The sequence below is a fragment of the Micromys minutus genome, assembly GCF_963924665.1.
Source record: "Micromys minutus genome assembly, chromosome: 1".
NCBI classification, from domain to species: domain Eukaryota; kingdom Metazoa; phylum Chordata; class Mammalia; order Rodentia; family Muridae; genus Micromys; species Micromys minutus.
Window position 1 is genome coordinate 165,692,609 of NC_137969.1, and position 27,802 is coordinate 165,720,410.

A 27,802-nucleotide genomic window follows, 5' to 3' on the forward strand; every position below is an offset into this window, starting at 1 on the left:
AATGAATTAAGCTCAGAGTTTTAATTCTACCCACTCTTTCAAAGGCCTCAGTGACAGGCTCTTCTGACTTGTAATCTTTCCTGGTGTGATTTATAATTTTGCTGAGTGTTATGGCTCATTCCCAGGATTTCAACATGTGATACATGCAGGCAGGAGGAGTGGAAAGTTCTAGACCATCCAGGGCTCCATAGCAGTACCCTGTTTGAAAAAGAGAAAACAAGGTAAAGCAGTCGGGGAATTTCAGTACCAAGCAACTGAAAACAGGCGGCCAGGCACACACCTGGAATCTCAGCTGGAAGAAGAGGAAAGAGAATCAGGAGTTTAAGGCCATCCTCAGCTGCTACAAAGCTAGTTCAAAGCCATTTTTGACTATATGAGACCCAGGATTTAAAAAAAATAATGATAATAAAACCTACCAAGTCACTCCCCTGGCATTGGGTCTCCAGCATGTTTTCTATAACAAACTGATTAGAAATATTGACTCCATCAAGATAGCCCCAAATTTCTATCACCTCACTACAAAATACTAGTCACATGAAAGTTAGCAACATAGAGTATTTGAGATCAATCAGGAACACCTTGAAATCTAACAGCTATTCTAGCAACGATGCTTGAGAGACATTTTTCCAACAGTTTCAATTGTTAACCAGTTTTGTAAAGTACAAATTTTATTCCTGAAAAGCTGATCTGTTTTTGTATTTGAGAAAAAAAGATTGCATTTTCTTCCCAGTCTCTGCAGGGAATATTATTGCAAAACTGTCCTGTAAAGAGGTAACCCTGGAATGAAAGAAACTTTATTAGAGAGTTGTTTTGCAGCTAGGCGTGATGACACCCACCTGTAATCCCAGAGCTCGGGAAGCAGAGGCAGGAGGATCTGCTGCGGGTGGGAAGTCAGTCTGTCTACATGGTTAAAGTCTACCTCAAAAAAGCCAAACAAACATGAAAAACAACCATCACAGTCCATTAATACTGCCAAACTGGCATGTGGTCTGTAATTTCAGCTACTTAGGGGTTGAAGCACAAAAATGCAAATTCAAGCTCCACCAGGGGAGATTCACTTAGATTCCCGTGTGTGTGTGTGTGTGTGTGTGTGTGTGTGTGTGTGTGTGTGTGTTAAAAGCTTGGGATAGCTCTAAATGGTAGAATATAGTTGAGTGGCATGTTCAAAGGAGTGGATTCAATCCAGTACAGGATGCATACTACACACACACACCACACAAACACACACACACACAAAGAAAAAATGCTCATAATAAAAAGTTGGGGAGCTGGTTCTTTTAACAAGGCCAGGCATGGTAGCAAGCACTTATAGCCACAATATAGGGACATGGAAACAAGTAGATTCTTGGGACTCAGTGGCCAGCCAGTTTAGCAGATTTGTCACTGTAAGTCACAGCAAGAGAACCTGTCTCAGAAGACAGTAGGGATGGCTGCTGAGAGGCAACACCTGAGGTAGATCTCTGGCCTTCCCTGGACAAGGGTACAGATGCAGGCTGACTCGCGCCCCACCCCCACACCGAACAAGTAAATATATCCATCACAGATTTCCTGGGTATTGTGATAACTATAAGGCTCAGCTGTTTTGTTTTTAATGTGTTGGGTTTAAAAAGCAGCCCTTGCTCATGCTAGGCAGGAGCTCTACTTCTGAACTATACCCCAAATCCTGTATATGAATTTGTGTGTGATATCTCTTAACTATTACCTTTCATATTTGATTTTGTTGTCCTAGTTTTGTGAAGAGGATCTCAAATCTGCCCAGGAGGTAAACTCAGATGTAGCCAGTCCTCAGCCTACCTCCCACCATGTTCAGAAATGTAACCAGTGCACCAGGCTGCAGAGACAGCTGGGTCCTTCAGAGCACTTGTTACTTTCCCCAAGGATCAAGGTTCAGTTCAGAACAAAATATGCGGCATCCACCAGACACCTACCTCCCTTTCTTACGCCCCAACTCCCTACCCGGGATCTGAAGACGGAGCCAAACAAAACGCATTTCTGCAGAAAACAGTTTGTTTCCCACTCTACAATGGTCACTATGTAACTTTGGTTAACAATTCTCAGGAGGAGGCTAACCCAGCACAGGGTCTGGTAGGAAAGCCATGGAGCCCAGCCTACAGCTGAAGTTGTTCCAGGCCCCAGCCTTTCCCTCTGCTGTTGCCCCTTTGTCCTGCCCCAACACCCTGTTCCCAAGACAGCCTCCCCATTAAGCAGGACACAGTCTATTTCCAGGAAGACACGCCACTTCTTTTCACGAGTGGAACCAGGCATCATTCACAGCTCCAAAAACAGAATCAAAGGAAGTCATTAGGCGGTTGAAGCATTACATCCAGCTCTACATTCCTGTGTTGCTACTGAGAGGAGAGAAAGCCCCAGACCTGAGGCTAGCATAGTGGGAATGGGGATAGATTAGCTGGGGGAGGGGGGTGTAAAAAAACTGAGGTGGGGCTCAGGGTGGGGCTCGGTGGGACAAAGCTCTGAAAGCTCAGAGTGACATACTCAGCAATGGAAAGCAAAGGGAGAGAAGAGGAGGGAGGAGGAGGAGGATAAGGGGAAGAGGGTGGGTAGAGGAGGGAAGGGAAATGTTAGAGGGAAGTAAACCCCTAGGTCACCCCGTGGATCTCAGCTTTCCTGATGCTGTGACCCTTTAATACAGTTCCTCATGTTGAGATGATCCCGTCATAAAATTGTTTTTACTGCCACTTCATAACTATAATTTTGCTACTGCTATGAATGGTATGCAAACGTCTGTTTTCCAGTAGTCTCAGGAGACCCCTGTGAGAAGGTCCTTTGACACCCCGTCCCCCGCCCCCCCCCCCCCAGGTTTAGAACCACTGTGAGGTTTCATGAGGACAGATAGTTTAAGTTGTCCATTTGACTTAACTGAAAATTGCCTTGGAAGAGAGAACCAGTGAGGAGCTAGCTGCCTGCATCTGTTTGGCCTGTGATCATAGCTGTGAGAGTTTTCATAACCGGTTAATTGAAGTGGGAAGACCCAGGCTGACTGTGGCCGACACCATTGCCTCAGAAGGACCCTGGATGGTCTCAAGTGAGCAGGGGAAAGGGGAGCAGGAAGTGGGCGTGTGTTTCTTTCTGTGGCTAGGCTTGGGTGGGTTCCTGCCTCAATGGACTAGCCTCCTTTCTGCCCTCAGCTGCTTTCTTATCAGGAGATTTAGCACAGGAACTGACCCAGGCAGAAGTAGCCCCCCTAAGCCTTCCTGCAAAGTTTACCCTCCTACACCATTTTGGAATCAGAGACACTTTGCTTTGCTTTTTGCTTGAGACAGGGGTCTCATTTCTTAGCCAGGCCGGCTTCAAAGCTGAGGCATGCCCCAGCCTCACACGCGCTAAGGGTTACTTACATCCGTGTGCCCAATTTTTTAATCACCATATTCCTGCCCCTCCGAGTCACTGGCTTCTCTCTGTGGGCTGTCACCTTCTCTGAGACACAATTTGTAGAAGACCCTTTGAAAAGAACCCTTGTCAGCCAGAATGAGCCCTCAGACCCCAGCACACCATTTTAGTGCACAATGACACACGTGCCTGGCTTCTGGGTCCCCTTTCCAGGCTGTAACGGGGTGACGACTGTCCTAGCATGTCTGGAGTTAGAGAATTCAGCAGACGGCCTGGCAAGAACAGTCACCAAGCTGAGCTCCTGCTATGGACTGGATCTGTCGAAGCCTGACCTTAGGGTGGTTGCAGATATAATCATTGTGGATGAGGTCACACTGGGGTAGGGCTGACCCCTCGCCTAGTATGACTGACATCCTTTTAAAAAGGAAGAAAGAAATCTGGACAGAAACAGTAAAAAGTCATATTTGAGGAAAGTGCCACCAGAAAACGGAGCAAAGATGCAAACAGAAACACTAAGGGCGACCAGCTGCCCACAGAAACAGAAGGTTGCAAAAAACTCTCCCTCTAGCCTTCAAGGAGCCACCTCCCTCCTCCCCCTACCCCACATCCTGACTTACATTTCCAGCCCTGGGAAGAGTGAGAACTGAATTTCTGGCTTTAAAATTTTGTGGCTCCTGGAACTTTGCTACAGTAGCTCTAGGAAGGTGTTAACTACCTCCTGTCCATGCGCTACTTCAAGCCCAGTTCCTCCCCTTACCCCTGCATTCTCTCTGAGATTCCTCATTTCCTAGATCATTTCTACCGTCAAAGTCAGTCATTGTTCCTTTGTGCTGCAGAGTCTACCATACAAATGAGGTGAAGGAGATTGGCATTTGTCCAGTGTGATTTAATGGGAGTATATATCTCATGTATACACACTCATCCATGTAAGATTTATATAAACTTTTATTTATTATTATTACGTATGTATAATGGGGGGTATACATACATATACACATACACAAACATATATACATACACATACATATACACATACATATACACACACATAAATATACACATACATATACACATACACATACATGTGTTGTGTTAGTTTGTGGAGGTCAGAAGATGATTTGGGGAGTGAGTTTGCTCCTTCCACCATGGGATCCGGGGAAAGAGCAGAGGCTTTCAGGTTTTTGCATGGGCATCTGATTGGCTATGTTCAAATGTGTGTGTGTGTGTGCCCTGTATTATTTCAAGTTACACTTAGGATGCTGTCAGAATTAAAATCTTATGTCATTTTAAAAAATTGTGCATGAGAAGTAGTATGTAAATGGATGGGTGTTTATATGAGCCTATGTGCGTTTTTCTACGGCATTCCTGCGTGTCAGAGGACCTCCTCTAGTGTCAGCCCACACCCTCTACTTAATTCTGAGACTTGGTCTCTTGTTTGCCACTGCATCCACCAAGGCTGACTGGAATTTGAGCTTCTAGCTTTGGGGAATTCGCCTGTCTTCTCTCATCTCATCATATGAGTTGAGGATTACAGATTCATGCTATCAAGTCTGGCTGTATATGGCTTGGAGGAATCCAAAACTCGGGTCCTCATGCTAGCACTGTTCCCACTAAGCCATTGGCCCAGCGTTTCAAAGTCATTTTCAATGACCAGAAGACCTCAAATAATGTTCTACAACAAGAGAGTCTGGGTTGACGGATGCAGGTGGCCTAAGTCTTTAATCCTGGCCCTGGGGAAGCAGAGGCAGGCAGATCTCTATGATTTTGAGGCTAGTCTGGTACAGAGCTAGTTCCAGGATATCCAGGGCTACACTGAGAAACCCTATCTCAAAACAACAGAACAAACAAACAAATAAAAAACTCCAGAGGGTTCTGAGTAGCTGAGGAGGAAGGGAGATCCTCTGTCTTCCCGTTTCAAAAAGGATTTCCTAACCTCCTGGAGTGGATTGGTGCCAGGACAGGGGAGCCCCAGTGCTGAAATGACAGGAAGCTGGGTGGTATAATCTGTCCTCCACTCCACAAAAGACAGGAAATCCAGAGCCAAAGGTTGAAAATCTGACCTCATCTTACCCGGGCTTTGTGCTGTGCCCCAGTGAAAGCCGGCGGCACAAAGCCTGTGAAAGAAACTATTAGGGCTTTTTGCCCGAGGGCAGGGAGAGATGAGATAATCCCTGACTGAGAAGCCAACTCCATCAAGCTGGACCGAGGTCTGTCCTTACACCCTGGGACTGTGTTTAAGGAAGGTCTCCCTGGAAAAGGTGTATACACATGGCTCTCTGGAAATGCCCACCAATCTGCTTCTACCCGTCTAGCTCCTGGGTTCAAAGCCTGAAGTGGGAGAAGGTTATGAATTTCTAAGAACAGGTGGCTGGAATATCTCTGCCCATCTCAGGAGAAGATTATGAAAATTGTGCTAACAGCTCGGAATGACATTTGGTAGCATTTGCAACTTACCTTAGGTTCTTTATTTCCTTTACTCTTGTGAGGTTGGAATTCTTATGATTTATATCAGAAGTGCCACTGGTTCCAGAGACCCATTTATTCTTAATAAGACATTAAACTCCCATATAATTACTTTCAGAATATTAAGGAATGACCTTTCACAGATACAGAACAGACATTTTCATGTGTGTTTGTCTATGAATGGAAAAATCTAGGAAGATCTGTCCCAAAATTTCAAGAGTAGATACCTCTGAAGCTGAGTTACTAAAGACATTTTCCTCTTTTTTTTTTTTTTTTATTTTTTAAAATTATCTCCCATTTTTAGAGACAGGAAGAGGCATTGGATAAGGTTAGTTCTAAAAAGAAAGCAAAGCCTCTTGGGAAACAGAAGGGTTTTGTGAAATTGGTGTCCTTCATCTGATCTGTAGAAGACAGATGGACAGAGGTCCCCTGAGATAAGGATGGGGCAGAAACAAGAGGTTTGTGCAGCATAAGGAAGCAGAAATTCTGTGGTGGTCTAACCCAGGACCCCGGACAGCCACATCTGGATCTCCCTGCCTTGTGCAGTGTCTCCTTGCTAGTGAGTCTACTGAGCATCATGGGTAAACCACATCTGTGCAGCAGCAAATCCAACCATAATATCAAGGGGCTCCCCGGTATTATTCTCATTCTCAGCCCCCTGCCAGCAGACCGGTGAGCACATTCATCTTTTTCTGTCTCTCTTGGACACACTTTTGACCCCCAACACACACTGCCATCCACGCACATTTAGTCTGCCTCGAAATCCACCAGGCCCACTCTCTCATTCTCAAGGCTACTTCACACCGCTCCTGCCCAGGGGGAGGCTCTCTGTAGTCAGATCCTACTTTGTAAGCTCACCCTGCCCAAGTGTGCTGGCTGGCTTTATGTCAACTTGACACAAGCTAGTCATCAGAGAGAAAGGAGCCTCAACTGAGAAAATATCTCCATAACATCAGCCCATAGCCAAGCCGGTAGGAATTTTCTTAATTAGTAAATTGGTGTAGGACAGGACAGCCCATTGTGGGTGGTTCAAACTCTTGCCTGAAGGTCCAGGGTAATATGAGAAAAGCAGGCTGAGCAAAGTGGCACCTCTCTAAGGCTTCTGCATCAGCTCCTGCCTTTATGTTCCTACCATGTTTGAGTTCCTGTCCTGACTTCTTTCAGTGATGAAAGCATAAGCCAAATAAACCCTTTTCTCCCCACGGTGCCTTGGTAATGGTGCTTCATCACAGTAACGGTGACCCCTGACTACCACAACAAGAGATAGGCAAAGAAACAGACAGCAGAGACACCTAATCCTTGTCCCCATCCTCCCCCCAACCAATGTCCTTCCCAAACTAACACCCCACTTTCCTTTGAAAAGTTTAAGTGGAGTTTGACAATCTCTGTGAAGCCCCTTCTAGGAGAAGTGTAACATATCTCAGGAGAGATTGGGGAACCTGGCTTTTTATAAAGTTGCTGAAATAAAATGTAATTTCTCCTGCTAATTTCTGTCACTTTTTAATGAGCAAAATGGGGAGGCTGAAATTTTGGGAGCATCTCACCTGTGGTGCATTTCAGCACACCATACAAACACACACACACCAAGCTAAGCAAGTTTGTGGGATGACTCCAGAGTCCTCTTCCTTTCCCTTAGGAGAGTCATCTCCATATTAAAAGGCTCCAAAACAAACTCTCCATCCCAAACACCAGGCCCTTTGTCCTGACCGGAATAAGGTGTGGACCATTAACATGATAGACCCCATTCCCTTCAGGAGGCCAAGAATTGAGGCACCATTTTCTCCAAGTGCTTCAGCCCCCTGGAATAAGGATTCTACCATTTACAAGCAGTTGCTAACCAAGTTAACCACACAGGTTTGCCCCCAAACTAAATCCACGTGAATACCCATGCTAAAGGCTCCTGGAAGGTCTACTTACTTCCCTCCCCTTCTTTTTGTGAAGGGACCCATTTCCAAGCTCTGAGGAATGTCACCCCTCCACCCACAACTAGCTTATGCCCAGGTGGTCTCATCCTGAGAACTAGGAAAACCACCACAGGAAGCCCCAGGAATGCCTCCCCCCAACACCGGGGAGAGGGTGTATAATCCTAGAGCATCCAGGACCTGACCCACATCCAGGTACCTGAATCTGTAGCTTCTCTTACTAAACAGGGCTCGACTTTCCCTAGGAGCCGGGGAGCATTTTATTCGACGCACTTCCCTCATTTCCTCCCAGCTTGCTTTGCGTTCTGTCATCTGACAACTCTTCTGGCCACATACAAAGACTGAAGGAAGGAGGGGACTAGGGGAAGCTGGAAGAAAGCTGCGTGTGCGCCCATACTCGAAATTCCAAACCATGTAGGCCGGCACAGGCGTATCTCTTGAGTTGCTGGCCAGCCGCGGCTACAGAGTAAAAACCCGTGGGGGCGGGGCAGAACAGCAGTAAAACTGATGCCCGTAATTCCAGTACTTTGGGAAACAAGTAGAATGGTCGCTGTGAGTTCAAACCAGCCTTGTTTCTTTACATAGTTCTAAGCTAGTTGGGGCTACATAGCAAGGCCTTGTCAAAAACAAAACAACAACAAAAACCAAACAACAAATGAGGGAGGAGGAGGAGGAGGGTGTGGAATATGGAAAAGGCTGGATTGAGAAGAGGGAGCCGAGTTTTACTGACCCTGCTAAATTGGTCCCTGACATTTATGTGAGACCCACCAGCTTCACATACAATGTCTCTGAAAAGGAAAATAGGTTTCTCTCCTTTTGTTACCCTTGGGCGATTTCCAGATCTCTAATCTATGGACTATCCAACCCCAAGTCCGTGTTCCTCCCGTGTGTCCTGGCCTGGGCCAATCACTCCATCACATATCACTTGGCTGACCCTCAAACAAGGCAGTGCTGGTTGACTACAAAAGGTGGCTGTACACTTTATGATGCTCGATGAAGAAGCAAATGTTTGGGGGGGGAGGACAGAATAGGGGACCTGAATGCTCCCCAGGACTCAGGACCTTCAGTTTGAAAGCCAAGATGGGTTGGTTAGTCACCGTGGATAAAGAAAGGGAAACAGCTGTAAAAGAGATTTCTTCCCAGAGAAAATTCTGAATGTCCACTGAATAACGCTAAACATTTTTAAGAGAGTTATTTTATTTTTAATTGTGTGTGTGTGTGTGTGTGTGTGTGTGTGTGTGAGCGTGCACTTAACTGTTGAATCCGAGCACTGTATGGTGCTTTCTACTCCCATTAGCCTGTCCTCTGTAACCATCGCCTCCACTGAAAGCAGGGCTTGCTGTGTACTTGGACTAAGTACTATTTCTTTTCCCCGGCCTCATTTTGCTTTGTGATTCACCACAATGCGCAAGAAACAAAACTCTGGGGTTGCTCAGCCAGGATCAGTGTGGCTATGGACCAGTGATGAGGCAAGAGGGTGGCAGCAGCCTCCACTCCCAGGGACCAGCAGGAGGCTGGGGCTGCAGTGACAGACAGGCCTGGGTACCTTTATTCCCAGGGGGAATGACCAAGTGAGGCTGTACTCCTGGAGAAATCACCTCCCAGAGGTGTCAGTGGAAACATATTCACAGTCAACTTGGAAGTTTGCCTTTAAAGAAAACCTCCCATTTCAGTATTCTAAATGATATTTTCAGGGTTTTCTAGCAGAGAGATCAGAGAGATGGTGTCCCTTCAAGACAGATTATACAATACTAGTTGGGCAAATCCAGAAGTAGGAGCAAACACAGGCCTGGAAAGATTCCCTTTCTTATTTTGTTTTGTTTGAGACAAAGTCTCAGTCTGTAGTGGTCCCGGCTGGCCTAGAACTCATATATGGACCAGTCTGAGCAGGTCCCTGTCGTCCCCACACCCAGCACTCAGTCTCCAGAGCACTGAGATCATAACTATGTACCACCGTCCAACCCCTGGGCAGTTACATCATTTACAAAGGTAACCTGGGGTGTTCCTTCCTGGGTGCTCTTCCCACTCTTGGGGTGTGTGTATGTGGGGTGGGGGAGATCCCCTTTTCTTAGTATAGTTCAGTTTCCCTGGAGAAAAGAAAAGAGCAAACTTGTATCCAAAGCCTGCCTGCTTTTCCAATAAAAAAATGCACCTAACACTACCATTTCAAATCTCTACTCTCTGTCTAAAGCCCTTGTACTTTCTTGTTTTGTGTCAAGAAAAGAAGTGACTAGCTCAACCCAAGCAAAGACTCAAGGTATGAAGTGTCTGTTACCATATTCTGTTTTCATCTGAGTAACCGAATTAAACAATGGGTTAATCACACTTCTCTCTAGTTTCAGAAGAGACCAACCGGTGGACCCAGTTCATTTGCAGGAATGTGGCTTTAGCTGGCTTGAAGCAGTTAACCAGGCTTTCCCTAGGAAAATAGCAACTAGACTGCCAAGAAGCAACGGTTCCAAGCACAGCCCCATTCTAGGTGCAAGGGATCCACCGGAGGAAGCCTAGGATTCATGGAAAGGAGTTTGTTGCTTGGGGAACCCCACTGAGGGTTGAATCTAGAAAGCAGTCTGTAAAGGCTGAAGGATGCTCTGAATCTGGGCAGCAGTAAGGGTTCATTGACAGTGTCCTTGTTTCCAAAATCTGTCACATCCCTCTGGTGGTTTATGATCCTGGCAAGAATCTTGCAAAATTGTTTTACATTTGCAACACTGGGGATTGAACCCAGGGCCCCCTGCCAGTTAGGGAAGTGCTCAGCAGATGAAAAACATACCTAGCTCTCTCTTTTAGAGTGGAAGACCGTGCTCATCAGAGGGAAGTTGAATGACCATCAGTTCTGGAAAAGGTGACCAGCACAACCAACCACAGGGCCACTGTTTATCAGCACTGTAGATATCTGACATGTTTTAAATATATACTCCAGGCTGACTTCTTCGTCTCGCTCTGTAGGCAAGGATGGCCTTGAACACCTGCTCCTTCTGCCTACACCTAGGATTATGTGAGTGCACCACGATATGGGGTTTCTATTTGCTGCACTCCAGACAAATTATGACTTCACCTACATCCTTAGCTTGTTCAGTCATCTTTAAAAAAAATTTTTTTTATGGTTGTGAGCCACCATATGGTTGCTGGGTATTCAACTCAGATCCTCTGGAAGAGCAGTCAGTGCTCCTAACCACTGAGTCATCTCTCCAGCCCCCATCTTTTATTGGTAAGGCAGGTTCTCTCTATGTAGCCCTGGCTATCTTGAAACTTGCTACATAGATCAGGCTATGCTCTTGCTTCCCAGTGCTGGGATTGAAGGTACGGTGTCACTGTGCTTGGCACCTGGCAGTGATCCTGAAGACTGCAGCCATTTCTCAGGAGGAAAGTCTGTTGCTCCTCAGAGTTGCAAGCTGGGGTCTCTGAGCACACCTGTTCCAGCCTGTTCCACTCACGGGTGGGGAACTGTTACAAACTGAAGTAACTTTCTGGTCCCAACAGTGAGGAACTGGGAAGAGCCAAGGCTGGTTGCTGGTCCACAAAGTCTACTGCAGGTTGGCCTCCCAGGCAAGGCTCAGTGTCTCCTTGTGTTATCTTTGTTTCTGTTCATCATTTCTCAGACTGAGAAAGGAAGCCTAAAACAACAGATGAAGACACAGGAAATCCCCGAACCTAGTGGGTCAGGTCCCCCAGCTACACAGGAGCCTGGCAGAAGAACAGACAATATGATCAAGGACTACCTGAGACCCCGTCTCAAAATACAAGGCAAAAAGGGAGCCTGGGGTGTAGCCTAGTGGTAGTCAATACTTGTCTAGTATACGTGAAGTTTTAGGTTTAACTCTCAGTGTTGAATGTCTCTCTTTCTCTCACTTTCTCACTTCAAGAACCTTTGAAAAGAACTCTACTTGCTTTCCTGCCTCTCAGAAATTCTCTAACAGGGACCACTGACAGGGCTGGCTCAGGAAAAGCAGGCTCTTGCCCTTGAGCCTAATGGCCAGGCTTCTATTCCTAAGACCCACCTGGTCTGGAACTAAAGAGCTGACTCCCTCAGATTGTTCCTCTGACCTCTGTACATACATGAACTGTGGCATGCACTCATACACATACTGAATACAAGAATGAATGCATAAATAAATAAGTAAATAAAAAGATTACAGCACAAATAGAGGGTCAGCAAACGGTCAGGAGCCCTTGCTGCTCTTCCTGGGGACCTGAATTTGATTCCCACCCCCACACTGAGTGGCTCACAACTACAACTCTGTTGCCGGAGATCTGAGACCTTCTAAGGAGCAGTCTGAGGATGCATGTGGGCACACACATACAGCAATACAAGTAAAAATAATCCTTAAAAAAACAAAACAAAAACTCCAGGTCTGCTAGATAGCCAAGGAAAGTCCATGCCACACAGCCACTCAGCATGTCAATCACCCACGTTTGCCCTAGCAGCCTGGGCTGTGTGTGTGTGTTCCCTAAATATGCACTGTCCCAGCCAGTCCCCATGCCTCCACCATAAAAAAGGCTCTGTTACTTCTGGTCAAAGGTTTCAGGATGGATACCTTGTAGTATGATCTCTTGGTATCTAGGGAGATCGGGTAGCCTTGTTCAGTCGCCTATGAAGAGATTTCCTTTACAAGCAAAAAGAACTAATAAAGCATTGTCGAAGGCATAGGTGTTCCATGGAACTCAGATTCCTCGAAGCTGTCTCTGGCTTAAAATAGGCTTCAAAGTTTACATCCACTTTCCCCCCAAAGCACCCATTTTTAGGTTTTATAAGGCCTCTTTTGGGGAGCAAAAGTTCTCACTGAGGTGAAGCTTATATATTTGCTTTACTGGTCATTTTTCTAAATAGTTCTTTTTCCTAGTAGCATACAGAGGGAACAAGGAACAGATCCCATCAATACCAAATAACACCCCCCCCCCACACACACACACAAACCTTTCTCCATGGCAGAGGTTCTCAATCTGTGGGCAGAAACCTTTTTGGGGGTTGAGCAATTCTTTTACATGGGTTTCATATCAGATATCTTGCACATCAGATTTTACATTAAGATTCATAACGGTAGCAAGATTACAGTTGTGAAGTAGCACCCAAAATCATTTAATGGTTGAGAGTCACCATGACATGAGGTGACATGTGATTCTATATTAAAGAATCACAATTAGGAATGTAGAGAACCGTTGGTCTATAATTTTCTACCTTAGATTATGAGGCAAGGTCTCTCGCTGCACACAGAGCTCAACAATGACTAAACTAGAGGGCCAGGGAGCTCCAGGGATCCATGTTTTTCTATCTTCTCCCCACGCTATCCACACTACTTGGGTTATAGACAAGGCCACCTCATCCTTTTTATGTAGTTTTCAAGCATCTAAGTTCAGGTCTTTATGCTTACAGCAAGTTCTACAAAATGAGCCATCTCTCTTCCTCAAATCAGATGATTCAACAAGCTTCTAGTACTCCCATCATCCAGCGGGCCTGACTTTAAGTGTTGGGTTACTTTAGGTGATTTTGTCTAACAACCCAACTCTCATCCCCCTATACTAGTAGGGGGACTCTTCAACCCGGAGCTTGTGAGTGTGAGAGTTAGATTCAGCCCCAGGGGATCAGACTGCAGATCCATCATAATCTGATGCTTGTCTTTCAGAAGATAGGCCAAGAACTAGTGGGAAATGTCCCAGAGTGTGAGGAAGGGAGAGAGACTCTGAATGGAGAACCTAAGCCCCTTGCTCTAGTGGCTGAGCAGCCCTGTCAATCACTTTGCATTTTCCTCCACAGGTCCATGGACCAGGTGCATCTCCACTGCTCTGGCCCCCATCCCTTCTGGTATCGATCTTGAATTCTATGCTAGTGCACTGGTTTTATAAATTACCCAGTACCTCATTGATGCTATGTGTTGACTTGTTTTGCTTATTTATATTCTGACTCTCATTGTCTCCTAGATTATAAACTACAAAAAGGCAGGAATTGGGTGCAGTTTGCAGCTGTTTCTTTTTCTTTCTTTCTTTTTTTTTTTTTTTTTTGTTGTTGATTGTTGTTGTTTTCGTTGTTGTTGATTGTTTGCTCTTAAGCACCAGAAACACCTGAGAGATGTTAACTCCTACCTTAATACCATTGGTTGAGAGGAGAGAGCCAGGGAATTCCATTGGCAAGGGAGCTTGGGATGTAGCTCAGTAGAGTGCTTGCTTAGCAAGCACAAAGTCCTGGATTCTCTCCCCAAGACTTATACAACTAGGTTATCGGTTCACTTTGTTATCCAGTCCCCTGAACAGGAGGCTGGAGGACCAGCAGTTTGAGATCATCCTCATCTACATATTGAGGTAGAGGCCAGCCTATAGGTCACAAGAGACCTACGTATAAGATGTCACCGAACTGACCATGAGGATTCAGTGTCATTCCTGTGTCCTGCATCAGTCCAGGGGTGCCTCACCTGCATTCTGTGAGAGGGAGTGACTGAGAGATGATTGAACACATCACGTAAGCTCAGATTTGCTCTTTCTTACCTGGTGAAGTTTCTTAGTGTCAGGATCTCAGTCTCGTGTTCTTTATACAACTGCTTGGATGATCCTCTTTCTCCAATTATTGTACAGATGACTGCAGGGTTACATCAGGAACACTTCCGTTCAGCTAGACGAAGAAAACAAAAGTGTGTCTCAACCTAAGTGTTAACAGTTTCTAGTGTGCTTTTTATTTATTTTAAATTTATTTATTTTTAATTATGTGTGTCTGTGTGAGTCACAGGCGTCCAGAGATGTCGTATCCCTTATTTACAGGCGGCTCAGCTACCCAGCTTGGGTTCTGGGAGTTGAACTCAGATCCACTGGAAGGAAGGGCAATATATGTTTTTTTGTTTATGATGCACCCAATGCAGAAGTTTTGTTGTTGTTATTGTTGTTATGTGATGTAAAGAAAGTAACAAAGCTTTAGAGGCAGAAATGGGCCTTGGAGATGTTAGAAAGCATGGGCTTTGCTTTGGGCTTTCCAGTAGTCAGCAAAAGGAGAATGTGGTAGGGATTTCAGTGTCATGGCTTCTGTTCTATTTCTTCTTACACAGTAGAGTTCTAGCTCATCTGTCACATTCAGGGTCCCCTTTGGGGGCTACACACAGAGCAGTTCAGTTGGCTGCGGTGGGCTTCAAGGCTCTTAGGTGCTCAATTAACCCGAGGTCACACCTCTTTCGCTTGGCTTCGGGATGTTCTGAGGCATGTTCTGAGGCATCGATGGGCTTGTTACTTAGGGCTTGTAAGATGCAACAGATAGAAGTTCTTTTGAATGGGATCTTCAAAGAGGCTTATTATTTTGCTAGTCTGGGGCTGGGGAGTTACAGGACTGTAAAGGGTATTCTGTCCAACTTTCAACCTTGTCACACCATCAGAGAGAAGCCAGGCAGTACCACCAACGCCTCAGTAGTTGTTAAAGACAGCACATGTAGCTGTCACTCAGAATAAGAATTTCCATGGCTAACCTTCTACCTGTCTGGCCAAACCCATACAGTCTGAGATTTCTCATCTGTCTCTGACAGTACAGCCAGCTGTCTGGCTCTCTGGCTCTCTGGGCTGCATTTTTCTATAGACTTTCTTTTTTTTTCAACTTGAAGTTAAAAACCTGCAGTGAATGAAACCATAGGGAAACCCTATGGGTAGTACCCCACAGAGAAATAGATGACCTTCTAAGGCCGAATCTTCAGACTTTCCCTGAAGGAAGCCCTATTTCATCCTGTTACTTCTGGCTGTCTCCAGGGTCTGTAGCTCATTCTTCCTTGGGCCACCCCCACATTCTACCCAAGTGACACCAGTGGGACAAGTGACAACTCATCTTCACCTATGAAATAAATCGCTGAGTCTGAATCACTGAAGAGAAGCAGAAACTCCTATCCTCTTATACTTCTTTATGTACACTGCCACTGTCTTCAGACACACAAGGTGCCAGGTCCCATTCCAGATGGTTGTGAGCCACCATGTGGCTGCTGGGAATTGAACTCAGGACCTGTGGAGAAGCAGTCAGTGCTCTTAACCTCTGAGCCATCTCTCCAGCAGCCTCCAGGTCCTAGATTTCTTTGGGAAATCTACTCTGCAGCCTTGGGCTCACAATATAGAACCTGCTGTGCAGAGAGGACTGGGTGACATTCTTCTCACCTTTACAGCCATCAGACTTGCTTCCACACCCAGCTCTTCCTGGGGGGGTGGGGGGGATAAGTTCGGGACTAAGTTCTTCCGGAACAACTAGGACAAGTGTTTGTGTAGTACAGGCACAACTTGCCAATTTTACTGCTTATTCCAAACTTTGGGCTGATATCCACATTTTGCTTAAAATGCTTGAGAGTCCACGTACCCGAGAAAGTGCTTTGATAATTGGACATGGTTGGCACACCTATAATCCCCCCACTTGGGATGAAGGGAAGAGATCAGTAGAGCATGCTCAGTCTCAGCTACACACAGGCTGTGCTGGAGAACCTGAAGAGGCCTTAAAAAGGGGGGGGGGGGCTGGGGAGTGTGACACATGGCTCAGGGGTGAAAGTTACTTGCTAACTGTTGCAGAGAACTTCTGCTTGGTTCCAGGGAATGTGACATTGTGGGCACACTCACACCCAGAACAAAATATTTTAAAGTGCTTTAAGGCCAATTAAATTCCCACTGAAATCTGTGGAACCCGCAAACCCATTTATCCCTCCAGCAAGTGGGACTAGTACTCCGCCCCCCAAATCAGGATTCCAGTGTTAAAAAGGCCTGGTAAGGAATGGACTGTTCGCATGTTCAGCCTGAAGCCCAGCTAGGAAAGAGAAAATTGACCTGCATCATTTAATTGCTATTTATTTTCATAAACATGAGGTATTTCAAAGTGCTCTAAGGTGCAGCACTAAATATATACATTTTGAAGAAAATTAAACACAGAACTTTGCCATTTTACCCAGTTCTATGCACCAAACATGAACAAATACAGTAACAAGGAAGAAAACAGGCTAGGAAAAAAAATGGAATATATATATATAGTAAAATTTCTTTACAAAAGTTTCTTAGTTCAAAAAGTGATAAAGTAATATCTACTCAAAACTTCCACAACTCATTTTCATACGAAAATATAAGTATCAAATTTAGTTATGTATCAGCGTCATACTAAAGTATACAGGCCGTGTAGGAATTAGTACAGTACATAACAGATTAACAATATATTTGTATACAAAACATGCTCCTCAAACATTGAGGCATTCTTACAGTACTTAGGTGTGAACTTCCAGTCTAATACTGGCCACAAGAGCCACCTCTCATTACCCAGGACGTATACAAAAGGCGGGTGTATCAATGGTATTTACACAAGTGTTCCCAGGGGCCTCAAATGGCAACCCCCCTTCTGTGGCATCTGCTGGAACTTAAGCACCATTGTAAAAAGAAGGAATGACTCTGTTTGGAAACTTGGACCGGAACAAGGTGACCTCACAGCCTCGCGAAGCTCCTAAGTGTCCCGAACTTCCACGGCTGTCACCAGGTGATATGAAGGAGGAAAACAAGCCACCCAGCATCCCATAACTCAGTCTTTTTTTTTTTTCCCCAAGGTCATGGCAGAACCCCAGAGTTCTGCCCCCTACCCAGATCCAAACTCGACAGGGGACCGATTTGAAAGTAAACCAACATTCTTAATGTCAACACAATGTTTGTTTAAAAAAAAAAAAAAAAAAATCAAAATGTGCAAAGTGGCAGTGACTGTCCGTGTGAGAAACATTTAGCAAGTCCGAGCGTGTTCGATCTTCTTTAGCAACTGCTGCTGCCTTGCCTGCAGTTTCTCCTTTTCCAGCAGGAGCTGGTGCTCATTGGCCTGTAGGGCGTGGACGTACTCGGTGGCCTTTTTCAAGATGACCACCTTGGCGGCCTTCTCGTTCTTCACCAGCTCGGGCACATGGTCCCTGAGCGTCAGGAAGCTGGAGCGCAGGTCGTTGCGGCGCTGGCGCTCCAGGATGTTGTGGTTGCGGCGGCGCTCGCTGTCCTCCGAGTCTGAGTTTCGGGGACTCAAGCTCTTAGCTTTTGCTGGAACTACACTTTTGAGGGGGCGCGGAGAAGCCTCGCTCTTGATCTTTTTCTGTGGCGGGGCATCCTCGCTCTCATAGGGTGAGGGCGCGGCGTAGTTGTGTTGCTGATGGATGGGAACACAACGCTTGAGGATCAACTCACCAGGCTGTGCTCGCCCCAGGCCCAGGGCTGAGGTCTTGGGGCGCACAGTGATGGTGAAAGTGGTGGCAGCCTTGTTGTTAGAGGAGGAACGTCTCTTCTCCACGGTGACCACATCGATTTCCTCCTCCTCGTCTTCCTCCTCGTCATCTTCATCATCTTTGAGGGGAAAAACATTTTCAGGTTAGCTTTGCGATTAACACACATACACGTTATTTAAGTCAGCTACACTTGCTGAAATAGACTGATCACAATGCGGACAAGACGGTAGCACACTCTCTCCCGCACACAGTTTTTCCTTCCCTGGGTGGTGTGGCGCCAGCAGAGCACTGCCCAGTGTGTAAGGACCCAAGGTTCAACCCCTGGTGTCAAACTTTTGAATATGTGGCAGACACCCGAGGGAGTCAGAATGGACCGTGGTCGGTATGATTCTGGAAAAGGTTACTTAGCTCCCCAGCTATTCAGTGGGGGTAATAACCACAGTGTCTGACTTGGCGACAGATGCTCCGTAATAGGAGCTTTTAGCATAATCACCAGCCAGTCTGCCCCATGGATTTACTTATACACACTTCCACAGACACCCTTCAGACTGGAGGCTCCTCCTTTGGCAAAACACTTGGCTGGGTTTGATTCTGCCATCCTCAAACTCCAGGACCAATCCCAGTCACTGCGACAACCACCTTTTCGTGTGTGAACATGTGTTGTACAGAGTTGAGCAGATTTTCATCTAGGCAGAGATCTGTTATGAAGTTCTAATCCACAGTAGCTACGCACCCCAACGGGAGCAATGCCCGAAAAACAACAACAACCAAGTAGCAGCAGCCCATGTGTATACTGACTTCCTTGTTTACTGCCGGATAGGAGAGAAAATTATGGTTTTTTTAAAAAAAAAAAAGGAAGCATGAAAATCAAAACACATCTTCTGCTTAATCTAGGGAGGACCGGAAAGCCGAACAATTGTAAGGTTTCTTCTAAAGCTGAAGTGTTAGGCTGCTCCAGCCTGTAGGTCCCTTTAAGCCAGTGTTTTGGTTTTCAGCCAAGAAGACAGCTGTTGGAAGGAACTGCTTCCTAACAGAGAGCTGTCAAGGCACAGACATTAAAGGGACAGAGCCCTTTCAAAGTGCAGGCTTATCACCAAGTTTCCTCCCAGGAGCCTTAGAACGATCCCTCCTCGGCCCAGGAGGAAATTTAGACTTTTTATTCTTTGGCACTGTGAAAACACTGACTTCCAAGGTCTAATAGGAGGGTTAGACCTACAGCTGAAGGACAAGGGCAGGCAAGATTTGGGTAAAGCCCGGTAGTTTCACCACTCCAGGGGGGGGGGGAGCTTTCTTTGTTGTTGTTTTTTAACCCTTTCCAACCCTTTCCGAAGAGGAACCAGATAAATGCTTACAATAGAACTAAATCCTTCCAGGGTGTGTGCACTCCCTAGGACGAGCGGCGGACCCGCCCTCAACCTTCAAGGGCACTGTAGGTATGGAACACAACTCAGCTCAATTAGGTCAGAAATTCCAGTGAGGAAACAGGATCAGCACTCAATCAAAACCGGAAAGAGGTTCCCTGAAAACGTACACAACCGCTAACGCACTTGCTACCAGCCGCTGAACTGGAGGGAGGGGGTGCCCCCATCACTCCCAGTCTTTTTGATCCTCTGCCTGACTTGCGTCAGACACAACGCCGCCTGCTGGCCACGCACCAAACGCAAACAGCCCACCACCCACGGAGGGCTCAGAGTCCTTGGGGGGTGGGGAGGGGGAGGAATTGCCAGGCATTCTCCTAACTTTTGGGATTGTGCACAGCCCCAGTCTTTCAAGGAGTCTTTCCCCTTCCTTGACCTAGCCTAGAGGGACCTTTCCAACGAACCAACAGATTTCCGCCCAGGTAGCTTTTCGACCCCACAGCCTGACTGAGCTGGCCAACTTTTCCCACAGTGAGGGCAAGCCTAGGGCAAGGTTTCCCGAAAAGGGGGGACGGAACAAATTTAAGTGAAGGTGTCGATGGGGTTTTCAGCCTCTTCTGTCCCGGGAAAGAGGTGAACAGAAGAGAATCGCTGACAAAAATCTACGCTAACAAAGAGACCGCACGCCCACCTTCCCAACCCCCAAGGAGGTAGCAAGGACCTTGCTCTAGGCTTTACCTGAGTCGCTCAAGGTATCTTCTCCGGAGGTGCTGAGGGCCTTGTGCTCGCCACTGTTGGCAGGACGGCCGCTTGCACGAGCAGGAGTAGCCACCGGGGCAACAGCCGGGACAGACACACTACTGACCACAGCGCTGGTGGCCGGAGCACTGGTGGGAACAGCGGGCACCGACGCCGACTCTCTCTTGTTCACCGGGAAGGGAAAGACCACAGCGGGGTCTACACATTCGGCAGCTGGGTGGGAGAGGTCGGCAGGCAGGGTGGCCCCGGTGCGGCCAGCACTCGCCGACCCACCAATGGCACGGCCCCCGGAGTTGCTACTACCCACTCCGGGTGCTGGGCAGGATGAGCTGGCGCCCGGGGGCCCGTGGCCATGCTGCAGCTTCTCGTTCACTGCGCGCTCCAGCTTCTCGCGGGCAGAGAAGCCGCTCCACATGCAGTCCTGAAGGATGACCGGATTAGGAGTGAGGCTACCCAGTCCCCCCAGACCGAACGCATCCTCCTCGGCCGGGTTGCCCCACAGGTCGGCCTCCGGCAGCAGCATCTCCGTGGCCCAATTCGAGGGCTCCGCGCTATGCTCTGGGAAGGCGCGGCTGGGCGACAACGGGGGCGTGGGCAGCAACTCAAACTTCTTCCAGATGTCCTCCCCTGGTGGGGTCGAGTCGGGACCGCCGAAGTAGAAGTCATCTTCGTCCGGGTAGAAGCAGGGCTGCAGCGAGTCAAACTCGAGGTCTGGGTTCTTGCAGATCATCCCCGGCATGGTGGACGCGGTGCAGCTGGGCATGGGTATGCCTCTCTTGTAATATCTCCGCTCTTTTTAATATGGGGGAGTGCGTCCTTCCCGTAGGGAGCAGAGTCGCGCCAACCTCCAACTCTACAACCAACAGACAAACCGAGAGCGAATGAGTCAAAGGGGTGGGTTGGTAGGAATAGGCAATGGGAGCCCCCAATCTCTTCTGCAAGCTCCCCAGAGCTCTGGAAGATGTAGAAAGTTGAGCCTCTCCCCCTACTCCTTTCTTTTGTGTACAAGCTGTCTAAGATTGGGGGTGGGAGGGGGCTTGCAGATGTAGGGGGTGGTGTGGCTCTCTGCAACTTTGGAAACTGCCATTTCATTCACACAAGGCACTGCCTGGGGGAGGGGGTTCAAACTGCAGATCTCCGCTCTTACTAGCGCGACAACCCCACTTGCACTAGTTGCTCAAAGGAAGTCCTTGCTCTCTAGTCCAGCTACCGTGCACTGGATTAAAGTACCTTTCATCCCTTCTTTACAGAAATGCGACCACGGGAGCGCAAACACTAACGGGGTTCAGAAAACTTTATTAATTATTAAGGGCTTTTCTCCAGTCAGACTAACAACAGGCACTTATGCACACAAGCCCTCTCCACCCAGCGCCTCAATCTTGGCAGATAGATATCCTTGGTACTCCTCGTTTGCCTATACCATGTATACACCTTTTCCAATTTCCTCCCTTCAGAGACCTCAACCTCTTCCACGGGGGGACGGGGGGATGGGGAGCTGAACCCCATTCCTAGGAATGGTGCAGGGACGCCGGCGCGAGGAGGGTCGCCGTAGAGAATCGCGTCTCCTAAGCTGGAGCAGCCGTGACCTACATTATTACTCAGGCACCCTAGCTTCCTTCGCCTAACCCCCTTTCCTTCCTTCCCCGCCGCACCTCTGGGAGAACCCCAGCTTGGGGTGGGGACGCACCGGTTCCCAGTCAGCACATACTCAAGACAAATCTTGTGGAGCCGGGCGAATTTCTTTTCGCTAAAGCTATTTCTCTGCCTGGGCCAGGGCTGTAAAAAGGATTAGGGCGGGTCTCTTCCAGCCAGGGTGCCTTCGGGTGTGAATAGGCTTCTCAGGGGAAAAAAAAAAAAAAAAAAAAAAAAAAAACCCAGATGGTTTTGTTTCGGAAGCAGACACGGTGTGTTGCCCCCTTTTCCCCCCGAAAAAGCCCGGCATATTTGGGCGCAGGGTGCGGAGCCGCGTCCAGGGGCTTGCCTAGCCGAGCCGCAGCGCTCTGCCGTTCCCCCGGCGCTCCGAGCTCTGCAAGAACCGCTTCTTACCTCCCGCAGACTGCCGGGGATCCGGAGGCGACTCGGCGTTGGGGTCTCCGGGTGGGCTGAGGGGGCGGCGGCGGGAGGGGGGTTGTCCTCGGGCCGCTGCAGTGTGTGCGCGCTTACGCCTGGCTAGCGCTCGTTCGGCTCCAACCCAGTTCCCAGGAGCCCCCCGCATCCACCCAGCGCGTCCAGACAGATGACTGTCACTGGCTGCGCTTTGAAGCTCGGGGGATATTATTAACTGAAAAAATCTGACACACCCGGGGGGCGGGGAGAGAAGGGGGCTGTGGCGCAGACGAGGGGGAGGGAGAAAGGCAAGGCAAGAGGCTTTTCCCCGCCCTCTTGATTTCCATAAAAATCAGGGGAGGCGCCAAAACCTTTCGCGCCAAAAGCCATTTGCTTTTTTCCTCCCTCTCTCTCCCTCCTGCCCCCTCCCTCTACCCCCATTCTCTCTCTCCCCATCCCCCTCTCGTTTTTTTTTTTTTTTTTCCAGACTGCAAAGCTGGGAAACCCGAAGCGTGCTCCTCCCTCCCTTTTGGACCCCCGGGCTTGCACCCGCTGCACTCCGTGTTTTTTTTTTCCCCTTCCTTGAAGGCTCCTGGGTGTGTGCTGGGAATGGGAAGAAAGGTTTCTAGCCCGGTCCCAGCGTGGACTGCATGAATGTGTGTGAGTGTGCAAGTTGAGCTTCAGGCCAAAGTGGAACAAGGCCTGGCAAAGGGGCTGTTCGTGTGTGATCTCGAACGAAGGCGACGGGAGTGCAAAATGGGAGGCCGAGGACGCGCCCACGTAGGAACGAGACCGCAGGAGGTTTCTAGTTTCAAATTGAAAGGAAGGGGCGCCCCCCTTGTTTGAAAATAAATAAGTGCGGGCTACGAGGGTGGCGCCTTACCGCTTTCTTCGGCCGAAGGCGACACCTCGCGGAGATCAAGCAGAAAGCGGAGCCGCACCGCCCAACCTCGGAGCCCGAGTGGGCCACCCCCGCGGGACAGCGAATCCTCGCTACCGTGGAAGGGATGTGAGACGCGTGGAGGGGCGTCCCCTAAAGTCGCACCCACGGTTTCCAACAAAAGCCTTTTCCAAGCCAGGGTTGAATTCCGGGCAGCTGCATTCGTTGCCCAAACCACCGTTCAGTTTACCTTGAGTTCATATTAATGGTGGCTTCAGGGAAAGCCACCATCTACTTGGCCTCTTTGTGTCCCATTTGCCTCATTTACGAGGTGGCGTGATCAGAGAGAGCGCGACATCTTTTTTAGACTAGAGCAGGGTGCATGCATTCTGTGCTCACTACCGTGGGCACCTTACCCTTCCAGTCTCACGGGGGTCTCACTCCTGTCTAGGCAGACATTCTTAAAGGTCTGTTTGTTTCCTAAATGTGAGGCTAAAAATAACTGCTCTTGCCCCACAAAACTTTCCAGGAGTGACCTGGGTCCCTGGGTAAAGCCTCTTTCAGCACACATTCTCAGTAGGGTGATATTTACCCTTAAACCCCTAAGCTTGTTTGTGGGGAAGCTTCTCCATTTCCCTCTAAATTGAAAATGACACCCCTCACTCACCTCCACAGAGGAAGAAGAGAATGCTTAGAGAATCAAGGTCAAAATGTTGTGTATTAGCATGTGTGAAAGTCTTCCCTTCTGCCCCTGAATGCCTACATAATTCAGGGGACTAAGGCAGATTCTAGGAAGTAGCCCATGAATGAGGGTGAGCCATCCTTCCAAGATCCTTTATTATTGGGCTCACATATGTAAAACCCATTACCTTTGCAAAAGCCTTTAACATCCTCATTTTCACACCCCTGGTAGCTTCCAAACCAAGCCCTCCCGCTGACTTCGCCCTCAAGGTGCTGGCTCTCTGAAAACTTTGCCTCAGATTGTAATTATACCTACACAGCAGGGGCCGTATGGTAAGTGCTCCTGGATGTTGTTGGTGCTGGGTATCTCTGAAAGGGACCCTTTTAGGCAGTCAGATCTGGCAGGCTAGTTTTGCTTATTAGTGACACAGTGGGAGAGAGATAGGTGTGGCTTCCAGAACCTTCTCTTTTTGTTGTTGCTGGGGGCGGGGGGGATGCTTCTGTTTGTTTTTAAGCCAAGGTCTCATATAGCCCAAGATGGCCTTGAATTCCATTTATAGAGTTTGACCTTGAACTGATCCTCTTGCCATTATCCAAATTCTGGGACTCCAGGTCTGGCTTCCAAAATCTTCCACAGAACCTCAGCAGCAGACACATAAAGGGCACTTTGACCGGCCTACTAGAATTCCCTCAAGCAGCAGAGGATTGGGAAAGCGGGCCAAGATGGCCTAGTTAGTTATGGATAAAGTCTCCCCTCCACACACCTGCGCTCTGCTAAAAGATAAGATGTTTCAGAGAAGAGGGGACAGGGAGACAGTGACCTGGTTACTTACTCTACATGCCTCTGAGCAAAACGTTTATCTTCCCTGGACCTTAATCTCTAATCTCCTGCTCTTAATGCAAACCAGCAATTACTGAAATTACCAGCGAGTCTGGATCTGAAGGGCAACGGAGTGGTAGCAGTCAGTAAGTATTTATTGGTACCTTCATTGGCAGGTAGAAAGATAAAAGACTGTGCAGAGAGAAAAATTACCTAATACCCACTCCTGGTGGATTTGCCCCACCACTTCTCACAAGTAAATGCTGATGCAGTTACTCCCAGATTCCAAGGGACACACACACACACACATACACACACGAAAGGAATCTTTGGTGGGCTTTGAAGCCAAGACTTTGTTCACATCTTGAGACCCAACATGGATCAAGACGACGGCTTCATGGACCTCACCTACACCAGGAAGAATAGAGACACACCTAACAGGAATGGCTTCTTTAAGAATTAGAGAGTGGATCTGATTTATAAATGAGATGATGGAGAGGTGTTACTTTAATCTCTCTCTCTCTAATTTCTTTCTTTTTGTTTTCTTTACCAAATGAAATAAATAAAAAATAGCTCACAGGTACACAAACCCAGGAGGACTTGATCCATGACTGGTTAGTAGACCAGCAACTTCATCCAGCGTGAAGGTTTTCTGAGGACCATCTTACTAAGTCCAAACTTCCCCTGGCCAGATAAAGGCACAGTCTCTTGTGTTCTGTACTCCTGCTCTGGTGAAGCTGAGGCAGGGAGTTTGAAGTTAGCCTGGACTATGCCACAAGCCCTCAACCTGACAAAATGAAGGCTCTGTATATTTTTTATATTGAAAACTCCCCTGGGTTAAGCTGGTAAGATGGCTCAGGTAGTAAGGATTCTGGTCACTATGTCTAACTGCCTGAATTCAATCTCCAGGGTGGAAGGGGAGAAAAGACTCCTACAAGTTGTCCTCTGACCTCCTCATGCAATCTGTGGCATACGGTCAACACGTATACATACTTAAAAAAAAATCCTGCAGATTAATTGACTGGTTATTTAAAAAAAAAAGTCGGGGTGGTGGTGGAGGAGGAAGTATTGTATGAAAGAAAAAAAAGAGGAGGAAGAGGAGAAAAACTGACATTCTATATTGCACAAGAAAAAGTAAAATATAAAAATAGGCCAGATTTAAGGCTTGATTGCAAAAAGTAGAGCTGCCAAAAAAAGACAGATTAATATGGCAGAAAATACACTTAATAATATGTCAATAGATGGGAGTCTCACAAAATTGAGGCTTGAAGGCTGGTCAAATGACTGAGGCTCATGCAGTGTCCCGAGCTACCTAGGGTTCTGGGAGCTGAGGGAAGGAACCGTGGGCCAGTAAACTGTCTTCTCAGACCGATAAAGTCTCAGGTATTATTAACCCTGTCTGGAAGTGGCCCACAGACTAGGTCAGGGAGAGTCTACCTTGGCTGAGTGTCAGGGAGTTAGTTAATCTCCACTGGAAGATAAGAAACCTGGAGAGTGGATTCTGGAACAACAGAGTTCCCTTTGGAGGACATCTTTATGTAGATAAGGTGTATGTAGAACGAGCCAAGCCTACACTTACAGTTTCCGGCTCCAGCACCCTTGAATTCATCAGTACTCAAAAATGTCATATTTGAGATGGCACTTCCTGAGTGCCCTCAGAGGCAAAGATTATATAGTCCCTGTGCAAGAAGGGTTCCTAGAAATTGAATGGAAGTAGAGGATAGCCAGAGAGAAATCTAGTTCCAGGATATGAATGGGCAATTTGCCAAACAGGAAATGCAAATTTTGAGCACAAACCCGAGAGGATGCATACCTTCAGCAGAGTCAGAACAATGCAAATTAAATCTCAGGGAGATTAACAATTCAGTCTAGCGGATTGCCTCAGAAGCTGCCGGAGTGAGAGATAGGAGCACTTTTACATACCACTGGTGCTTCTGTCCCAAGAGGAGAAGGAATTCCACTCTAGAATCCTCCAAAAAGAGATAATAAAGCAAGACCTGTTGAAATGTTTCTAGTGGGTAAGGGAACCTACAGCCAAACCTGGCATCTTGAGTTTGATCTCTGGGTCCCACAAGGTGGAAGGAGAGAGTCAGCTACTTAAAAGTTGTCCTATGATCTCGCCCAATCCTTTACAAAATAAATAAATGTGTAATGTAAAATAGTTTTTAAAAAGCCTGAGGATAATGGAGCATCTCTTTAAACGGCAACACTTGGGAGGGAGAATTGGGAAGATTCCCAAATTTGAGGCTACTGTGGTGCCTTTAGCAGATTCTGTCTCAAAAAAACAAACAAACAGCCAAACCAAAACAACCACAAAACAAAAAAATGACTACAAAAACAAACAAGAGACTCCACTATTGACATTCACCTTTAATCCCAACACTCAACTTCAGGAGGCAGAGGAAGGTAGATTTTTGTAAGTTGAGACTAGTGTGGTTTACAGACTGAGCCATACTGTGGATGAAGGGGTGGGAGTCACCAAGAATAAGACTGCTTTAAGGTTGGCAATAGCAAAAACACTGTAAGACTTCTTAGTGCCTATCAACAAACTGTGTTGCCTGTGATCCTAGTGCCAGAGTGGTTGGGTCTGAAGAAATGCAAATTTGGTGTCAGCCTGAGCTAACTAATAGGACCAGCCTTGGTTCTACATAGGAGTTGAAGGCTAGCCTGGGTGGTGTAACAAAATCCTATCAGAAAACAGAGATATGCCGCCCCCACCTTGTCCCCAACACACACACTAGGGTCAGCAGGATGGCTTATTAGGTAAAGGCACTTGCTACCAAGCACAGCATCCCGAGTTGGGTTCCCTGGGACCTACATGGTGGAAGGACAGAAATGACTACCACAAAATTGTCTTTTGATGTTCACAGGCACGCTGTGTGACACCGTGAGTGACACCCCCACCCCTCCAATAATAATACTTTCTCAGAACTGGCAGCATATGGTACTCTCTTGACAGTGCTGGGCAGAGACAGCAAGCTCTACTTTCCAGAATATCAACCTTGAGGATAAACACCGGATACTCTACCCTGCACTGTGCTGCCAGGCTATGGTGCTGGCTAGATTTCGACTTATGCCTATTTGTTTTGAAGTGTGTGTATATCAGAATATCATACGTATATACCTTTGATGCCAGGAATTGGACCCAAGGGTTTTCTTCATGCTAAATAAATATATGTTCTATTACTAAGTTCCTCCCAGCCAAGGTTAAGGGCCTTAAATACACTTAAAAACAAAAACAACTTGTAGTGTTTTCTTGGGGTATACAAGCCACCTGAATCAAAAAGCATGTGCAGGGGCTGAAGAGATGGCTCAGCTGTTAAGACCATTTGGCTGCTTTCCCAGAG

At 47.3% G+C, this 27,802-nt stretch overlaps 1 protein-coding gene across 1 annotated transcript; it reads right to left on the bottom strand.

Moving 5' to 3' along the window:
• Positions 1-17,427: 17,427 nt before the first annotated feature.
• MYCN (MYCN proto-oncogene, bHLH transcription factor) lies at positions 17,428-22,243 on the bottom strand (the record flags this gene model as incomplete). The annotated part of the gene is given in 4 exon segments (XM_080919717.1): positions 17,428-18,029; positions 20,008-20,801; positions 20,803-20,881; positions 22,075-22,243. Coding segments are annotated over 4 exon segments (1,644 nt in total).
• Positions 22,244-27,802: the final 5,559 nt, after the last annotated feature.